Source organism: Oryzias latipes, chromosome 14 (genome assembly GCF_053564925.1).
Source record: "Oryzias latipes strain Hd-rR chromosome 14, Olatipes_Hd-rR_3.1".
NCBI classification, from domain to species: Eukaryota; Metazoa; Chordata; class Actinopteri; order Beloniformes; family Adrianichthyidae; genus Oryzias; species Oryzias latipes.
Genome location: NC_136250.1, coordinates 15,133,364 through 15,142,416, shown reverse-complemented (window position 1 = coordinate 15,142,416; position 9,053 = coordinate 15,133,364). Strand labels below are relative to the sequence as shown.

The 9,053-nt window shown below is 37.9% G+C and overlaps 1 protein-coding gene across 1 annotated transcript; it reads right to left on the bottom strand.

Moving 5' to 3' along the window:
- Positions 1–1,387: 1,387 nt before the first annotated feature.
- prdx4 (peroxiredoxin 4) lies at positions 1,388–7,819 on the bottom strand. The gene is made up of 7 exons (XM_004076358.5): positions 7,561–7,819; positions 5,557–5,674; positions 5,359–5,475; positions 5,057–5,179; positions 1,906–2,036; positions 1,776–1,810; positions 1,388–1,500 (listed from the first exon to the last, which is right to left on the bottom strand). The coding sequence occupies exons 1-7, from the start codon at positions 7,757–7,759 to the stop codon at positions 1,450–1,452; spliced, it is 774 nt and encodes a 257-aa protein (XP_004076406.1). The 5' UTR covers positions 7,760–7,819; the 3' UTR covers positions 1,388–1,449.
- Between the last annotated feature and the right edge of the window lie 1,234 nt (positions 7,820–9,053).

The following is a 9,053-nucleotide window of genomic DNA, read 5'->3' as shown; positions in this document are numbered from 1 at the left end:
TGTCATGCGCTATTAAACAGGAACTAACGCACTTTGCAAAAAGTAAACAACACCAGTATTCGTAGCTTATTAAAGCACCACCAACCGGCCCCGTTTATATAATCTAACATACTATAGTATTTAAATTTATATTTCTTCCACATCAGTTTTTTCTAGTTTTATGAAAAGCAGTTGAACATTTTGTTTTACAAATGTTTACACTATCAAGGATTGTGGAAACAAAATAGTGTCAGAATCATTACACTATTTAATCCTTGAATTTCAAAATGCCCCCTCATGATAAAGTTAAATTAAATTTTTTTTTAAAAGAAAACAATATTTAGCAGAAAATTACATTTTCAATAGTCGCAAATTGAGGAAAATTAGTTAAGAAAACATAGGCTTTTGCCTTTAAAAACTGTATGGCTTTTTTTGAGGCATACAATGCACCATAAACAAAACTTAATGCATTTCACACAAACTAAAGAGAGAAAACTGAAAAACCCAAATCCTTGACCAGCAAACAAACCCTTTGCCATAGCGCATTCTCCTATATTGAAAAGACAAACTTCCTTCCAGTAAGACTCAGCATCTTGCAGAGTAATTTTATGGTTTGCAATGAAACATTCAGTAAAGATAATGTTACTATTTTTTTGTTGTTGCCGTTGCTACACAGTGTCTGTACTGAGACATTATTTTAAAAAAGCAAATGTAATATCAGAAAAAAAAATGCACAAAAGGTATCTTTGTGAACCAAAGCCAACACCAAGATTTGGTAAAAGATGAAACATACAGGGCAATTCCAACAACTCCTGATTATTGCAAAACCTTTTAATTATTAACTTTTAGGTTCAGAGTTGAACTTTCAATAAACCTCCCCTTAAAACCCCCAGTATGATGATGAAAAAATCTCCCCTGTAGAAAAGTTTTTCCCTTAGTAGGTCATAATGTGAATGAGTAGAGGTACAGTATGTATGGGCATAAAGAGCAAGAGTGAAAGCTAAGGCTACCAGTGGATTTGTTTTCTTTTGGAATGGTAGACTATCCAATGAATTCCAAACCACCAACTCTTATAAAAAAGGTCAGCATAATCCAATGGTCAAATGGTGTTTTGAGACTCTGGAATACTGTTGATCCTTCTTGGTCTTCGGGGCATAAATCAAAACGGTGTGGAGAGAGTGCTCACCCTAATGATCCGTCTGCACCCATACACTGTTTTTGTAGAGTGTAAGTCATAAATGTTTGTTAGGATCCTTATTGCTAGGCCCCACTGACGTATGATGGTATTACCTGATGTCTTATTTTGAGGTTGACCAATGGATGAGTAAAGAAGCTTGAATTTGCCAAAGAACAAACAAACAAAAATCATGATGCAATAACTTACTAACCATGCTTTTTAGACCAAAAATTCAGAACTTTAAGAAAACAAACTTTATTTGGATGGATTTCAAAGAGTGAGGAATTAAAAGTTCAGTCTAATTTATCAAAGTACTTCAGCTTGCCTGAAGGGTCAGGAATGATCTGTGGAGGGAAAAATATTTAATTACAAACATTATTTTATTAAAAACAGGACTGCAAACAACAATGACCATTTGATAAAACCAACCAGATTTGATTTTTATCTCAATGTTTGATACAATCATGTGCAGGTTAAATACATGAAAGTTGTTCTTGCTTTTTGATCTGAATAACAGCTCATCATTTGGCCAAACCAAGACAGACTCATTCTCAAAAATGAAGCCATTTCATTCTTCCTTTCCAGTAATAGAATTATTCATGAGCACAGTTGTACTTACTGTGTCACTGCCTGGTTTCCATCCTGCTGGACACACTGTGGAAAAAAAGTATTAATTTATTAAAAAAATATATTTATAAGTATTCATTTTCAACTATAGAAATTGTGTAAAAAAATGGTGTTAGTTGTACCTTCTCCGTGTTTGTCAGTATACTGGAAGGCCTGAACCAGCCTCAAGGTTTCATCTACAGATCTTCCTACTGGAAGATCGTTCATGGTGATCTGTCTCAGGATGCCTTTGTTGTCAATGATGAAGAGACCCCTGAAAGAAGCACACATGTTACTATTGGGCAGCTTTTTTTTGCTTTTCCTATTTAGCCACCTTCACATTGCTCTTGGTGACGCAACGTTCAAGTGATCACTTTCAATGCAAAATCTAGGTAAATGTGCGTATGTGTGTTTCAGGCTTCTGCATTAACCCTTGTGCTATCCTAGGCACTTTAACGTTGGGAGTTGGGTCATCTAGACCCACTAGACAGTGCTCTGAATCTTTTTTCTTCAATGATTTGTGATCTTCACTGGTGTCCATGGATTACATGAAATCTTTCCACCTTTATCCACCTTTGTCATGGTAGGAAGAACACGTCAATGTAAGGATGGGGTCATCTAAGATAGCACAAGGGTTAAAAACTCTCGCATTCGTGCTTCGCTACGCAAGTTCCTACGATCGTTTTTAGGCTCTACATACGAAAAGCATGGCCACTGAAAATGCGTTGCAAGTTAAACCAGGTTGAACTTTGACCAATCAGAGAATCGGATTCCGTAGTGATGTTTGGATGGCGTTCTTTTTTAATCAACAGAAGTACCAACTGTCTGTTAATTGATCATGGAGGAGAATTTAATAATTGTGCTAAATGCCTGGCCGGAACTATATGACAAGTCTTTCATATATTAGAATAGAATTGTGAAAAAAATATAGTTTAGAGCAAGATTCGTGCGATTTGCACAGCTTTGACATTTCCCACCAAGTCTCTTTCAACTGTAGGTGGTGGACATGCGTTAGTTAACAGTAGAAAAAGGAATAAAAAAAAAATAAGAGTCCCCTCCCTGCTTCACCAGTATAAATACCATGTGCTAAACGTGTGTTCAAGAAAGCATGTTTAGCACGTTTATGAACATGCGTCAAATGCCCAGTGTTAACGTAGCATTACACACAATTTATATTCAGTTGTGTAAAGTCATATGATGTAAAGTTAAGTTTTCCATCCACTGCTTGTGAATAAAATAATTCCAATTAACTTAATTCATTCAAAGCAGTGTCCATCATTATCAAGCAGCAGAGACTCCATAAGAAGCTGACCCCCAGTTCTGTTTAATTTAATGCCCACTGTGATAGACTTGCCCTGATGTAACCATCACTTTCAAAGACAACCTCAACATCTTCAACTCTGTGGCCTCCAGCTCTGCCTCCTGTCTCTTTCTCAGAGCCACCGTCTAAACACTCAACTTGCTCTCACCAAAACCTTCTGCACCTTTCCTTTCATTCTTGCTGACAGCAAAACCTTCTGCTTGTAAAAACATGAAAAACATGAAGTCTGAAACCTTCCTTCATCTGTTCTCACCTTTTTCCACAAAGCTCTGTTGATCCCTAGTACTTAAAGTCCTCCACCTTCTTCACCTCTGCTCCCTGTAAGCTCCTTGTTCCACTTGAGTTCCTCTCATTTAAACACAGATACTCTGTCTAGCTACAGCTGGCCTTCTTTCCTCTCATTTCCAGAGAAAGCTTCCACCTCTCTAGATGTTCCTCCACCTGCTCCCTGCAGACCACAATGTCATCTGCAAACATGGTCCACAGAGATTCCTGTCTAACCTCATTTGTCAGTCTGTCCATCACCACAACAAAAACAAGAAGAGGCACAAAGCTGATCATTCGTGTAGTCCCACCTCCACCATCAACTCTTCTGTCACACCAAAAAGGACATCTCACTACTATCATACAGCTCTCTGCCCTGAACAACTCCCACCTATCTATGTCACTCCAGACTTCTTAGTACAAACTCCACCTCTTTTCTCTGTATCTTGTCATAGACTTTCTCTAAATCTACAAAGAGACAATGCACCTCCTTCTGACCTTCTCTGTTCTTCTTAAAAACATTTTCAAAGCAAACATTGCAGCTGTGGTTCTGTTAGTTGGCATTAACCTTACTGTTGCTCACAAATGCTTACTTCTGACCTCAGCATAGCTTTCACTACTCTTTCCCATAACTTCACTATGTGAATCATCAGCTTTCGTCCACTATCGTTTCCTCAATTCTGAACGTCTCCCTCCCTCCTTCTTAAAAATGGGCCCCAGAACACTTCAACATCCTCTCACTGGTTTAGACTTTGGTAAAAAACCCAGTCAGAAACTCTTCTGCCACCTCTCCTAAGCACTCCATAGGCATGTTGGCAAGACCATCTGCCTTTCCACTCTTGATCCTCTTCCTCACTTCATCCTTTCTAATCTTTGCTACTATCTGTTCCACAACAGCCAACTCATCTCTGTGCCCTCCAAATATTTTCCATATTCATCCGGTCTTCAAACTTCTCCTTCCATCATGCTTATGGAACTTGTCAAAAACCAGCTTCTGCTTTCTTTGTATCAAACCTGTCATACAGGTTCTTATGCGCTCTTTGATTTGCCTCCAGCTGCATGTCTTTGTACCCCTGTCTGCTCTCTTCTGATCTCTCAAGTGAAACACAGACCAAACCGCAAAACTAAAATGAACCAAAGGGGTTTACATAAAGAAACTTTGGCAACTCCTTACCCAAACAACTAAACCTAATTCTTTTTAATTTCAAAAGATAACACCTCAATTTAATTTCTGATTTTATTTATATGTCAAATTTCCACTCTAAGGGCACGGTTTTGTTACGGACACCTGTTTTCACAGAAATACTGGTTTAAATGGAACATTTCTTTTTTCAGAATCATGGGAAAAACAAATGTACCCCCCATGAATTATTATTCCACTGAGAATAAAACCCAACTGTAATGAACATCAATAATAAATTGAAATGGATGAACACAAACTACTATATAAAAGTCTCAGTGACCAATTTCAGAAAAAAAAGCCAGTCCATTCAGCTCAAATACAACTATAAAAAAAATCTATTCAACCATATCCAATAGACTGCAAGGGACCTGGGCCCAACAGAGGAAGACCAGCAGATATATTTGCTGCATTAGGCTTAGTGTACCACCAGAGTCTTTCACTCTTTAAAACATTAAGTTTTAGCTTGTTTTGTAAAACCAGAGCCTTTTTAAAGACCCTATTAATGGTGATAAATGGGAAATGTTACCGAAGTGTGTGTCCTTGGTCCTCCAGATAGACTCCATAATCTTTGGAAATCTGGTGAGTTAGGTCAGAGAGTAGTGGAATTTTCATTTCACCAAGACCACCCTGCTTCCTTGGAGTATTGATCCTGTTAGAAAAATGACAAAAAAATTCAAATGTGAACCTACAGAGCTCTGCTGTAACTTCGTGTCTTTGAATAACGCTAAATGGAAAGCAAAATATTAAGTGATATACAGTAATAAATAAGCAAGATATTTGGGGTTTAGTGCAAAAATTCAGCGAATGTGGAAAAAACAAAAACCACACCATGCTAGATGTGTGAACTGGGAGTCCACTGAGCAGGCGACCACTTCTGTGTTGATGGCCCGAAACTCGTGCACACGGTCGCTGAATGCAATAATCTCAGTGGGGCAGACAAATGTGCTGGAAAGAAAAGGTGGTGTTAATGTATGAACGCACTCAACATACCCAAATAGGTAATGCTACTGCAAGGATGGTACTTACAAATCCAAGGGATAGAAGAAAAAGACTAGATATTTGCCTTTGTAGTCAGAAAGCTTCAATTCTTTGAATTCACCGTTGATGACTGCCGTTCCTTCCCAGTGTGGTGCAGGTTTTGAGACTATTAGGGGAAAAAAAAGATTTTATATGATTTAAGGCTGATGTTATATGCACATAGTGTTGTGCAACCAGAAAAAGAGGTGAAAATTCCCGTTGGCTATACGTAATACAAAAAGATGTACAATGCTGCATTTCATGCACGTATTTTAACCTCTTGACACCCAAGCTCTTGTTTGATATGCTTTTTTCATTCCGTACTCACAGGGCCCCAGGAAATCAGAATTAACTACAGTGGTATTCAGACCCACAGTGTGACGTCATTGTAAGTGGACGCCAGGTCTCACAAGGTTAAGTGCGACCAAGGCTAAAGTTATTTTTTGTTTTGTTAATTTCTATTCTGGTAACCTCTATCAAATAAGTATAACCATTTTGGAAACACATTGACCGTTTCAAAGGTTGTTGTTTAGATCGGAAATCTATGCATCGTATGAACACTAGGGGGCGAAGACCACAGTTTCATGTTGATTCAATTAATAGAAGCTGTTCTTTTGTTCATGATCATGGCTATGTCCGAATTGCCTCCTTACTCCCCAACTACTAAAAAACTATATAGTGCGGGACAATCTAGTTCTGAGTTTTAAAAGCAATTTAGACCCCATGCTCACTACTTTGTTTATTTTTATTTTTAAACAGGAAATATGACATCACCGATTTCACACAGCAATAAGATTTGGACAGCGCTACAAAAAGGCCAACACACAATATGGTGCACTATGTAGTGAGTAGTGAGGGAGCAACACGTTACGGTGTGCGGCTATTTCGCTAGTTGTCCATATGTGTTCAAATGTGTGTCGTCCATACTTCAGAAAGAGAAGTGAAAGGAAAGAACAGAAACAAAACATAACCTCTGCAAATGCATTACATGGTTTCTTCCGTTTTTGGTCGCCTGTTGTCAGTGTTTACTGGATCATGGACAAGCCCCCCAGTTGGTAAACAGTAGCAGGATGTATCTTCTAATTTAAAGCCTCATTTCTGGCCCCCTACTTCAGTTAAAAAAAAACCTTTAAATGGACCCTACCCAACTACAATGTTAATCATACCAAAAAATGTTAATCATTTTATAATTACAAGAACAACAAAAACAATAATTTGTTATTTTTATGTATTATTGACCATTGGTTATTGTGTTAATAAATAATTGTAAAGGTAGTAAAGCTTTGCTGGTAAAGGATGAGTGTTGCACAACAGCTGTGCAAAGAACAAGTCACAAAAAATGACTTATTTTGCAGTGATATGCATTAAATGTGTGCTGGTTTCTGAATCTAAAGCAGCTTTATTTGTTTTCTTTGTAAATAAAAAAGAGAAACATGTTAAAATTAAGTAAAGTATTGCAGCTGGTTCAGTAAAAATGAATTTGGATTTTGAAAGTACAAAAGTAAGTCAATTTAACTAGCCTAACTTTTTATTTAACAATATAAAACTGCTTTATTTTTCAATATACAGAGGATAGGGCTCTTTAACATGATGGCCATGGTCCCAAACTCATGTGAGGCCCCTAACCTGAAGCCTGGCTTGACCATATGCTTGAGCAGAAACTACAACAGTGTGTTGAAACAAATGCTACAGACCTTACAAAGTGCTTCAAAGCCTGCAATCTCCTAAATACTCGTATTTACTGATGTTTTTAAATGTGTTTGGAAACGATAAATAACAATTAAGCAAGTGGATAAGTGAAGCGAAGTGAAGTGCGCGAAAGGGGAGGCGCGCAGGTGAGGCACCGCAATGCATTTCAATAAATGACGTGTCCTCCGACCCCCAGGTTCGACCCCGGACACATCAGAAGATAAGACACGCGAATGTCCGCACGTGAGCAGCGGAAATAATGTGCACGCACTGAACGAGGAGACGTTCTTTTGCCCCGCGTGCAGCTTTAGTTTAAAGACTCACTCTTGGCTTTGCTGAGGTGCAGGGAATGGTCAGAGACGGGCACGCGGAACGCCTCTCCGGGATAGACGTGCCCTCCGGCGTAGTTGTGGCATTGAGAGTTTTTGCCTTCTTCTGCAGATGCGATGGAGCCCAAGAGGAGCAAGGAGGCGCTCAGAGCGCACAGAAACTCCTTCAGGGTGCAGGAGAAACCAGACTCCATGGTCTATGCTCTGCAAACACGTAGCTGCGGATGAGGAGGAGGAGGAGCGTTTCTTCTTCTTCTTCACGTGACCACTATATGAAAGCGGGACTGCTGATTGGAGCATCACTGCCACCGTCTGGACTGCATTCTCCTCAACAGAGGTGTGCAAACCTGAAGCTCTGAAGCCACATGCTGCTCTTCCATCCCTTCATTGTGACTCTTTGGCTTTAAAGAAAAATGACAATAGTTTGAATAAATAATCAGTGTGTTAATTAAAATATGTCATTTAAATTTTTTTAATGAGGTAGTCTTATAATAATAAAATAACTTTTTTAGCCACTCCGGACATTACACTAAAGTAAGAGCCCTTGTGTGCTTTATGATCAATCCTCCAAAATGCGAAAAGACCAAGCAAAGTGACGGTTAAATCAATTGTCAGAACTGTTTATTATTGGAGTTTCTGGCCCATATTCTTATTTTCTGCAGCAAATAGTGTCTAGTTCAGGACCAATTTTCTTAAATTGTCTTGGGTTAGAATAACTGCTAGTAAATCTGCTGCATCAGGGGGGATCGTGTTATTTTATTTTGAAAGGAACATGCATGTGCTGCTGTCAGAATAAAAATAAAACAAAATTGTAAATGGCTCTTTCAGTGCTAAAGGTTGCAGACCCCTGTCTACCTCTCCAGAGTCTTTTATTTTGTCTTTCAAGCAACAGTCACATGATTACAGGTGAAATGACATTTTATTGAGAAATTCCTGTTTTCTCCTCTCCTGGTTGTAATGGAAATCATTTAATTGTAATTTTAAAATGTGTTCATAACTGTAGAGGATAATTGTAAAATAAACCATTTAAATGATGACAAAAAGTACTTTATTTAAAGTTAAATAATGTAGGAATAAGTTGACACTCGTTAAATAGTCAAATGTTTCATTTTTTTCAGTATTTAAATGCAAATGCTTTTTCAAGTGAACAATGTATTTAAAAAGTGGCAAAACAAAATTCTTGTTTTATTTGAATGTAATCAAAGAAATGCAGGAATGCCATTTTGGCATTATATCACATTTTATTTTGAAATTTTGCAAGAAAAAAAATAAACGAGTATACCTTTTCATTCAATTCAACTGTAACCCGACATTACAGAATGGGCTCAACACACAGCTTTTACATGATGTGCAAATCCTATTATTGTTTACTAATATTATGAAAGAATGTTTCCTGAGGAAAATCAAGCACCACTCTGTTTTGTTACTTGACAAAAGAGCTGCTTTTGATTTGGTAAGAACTGGATTATGACGACTAAGCAAAACTAT

What these genes read in the sequence shown, in the direction of transcription:
- prdx4 (XM_004076358.5), bottom strand. Translation starts at nt 7,759, where the DNA reads ATGGAGTCTGGTTTCTCCTGCACCCTGAAGGAGTTTCTGTGCGCTCTG. An exon ending in GCACCTCAGCAAAGCCAAGA is followed by an intron (nt 5,675 to 7,560) that starts GTGAGTCTTTAA and finishes TTCCCCTAATAG; the next exon opens with TCTCAAAACCTGCACCACAC. An exon ending in GACCAAGGACACACACTTCG is followed by an intron (nt 2,037 to 5,056) that starts GTAACATTTCCC and finishes TGCTTCTTTCAG; the next exon opens with GGGTCTCTTCATCATTGACA.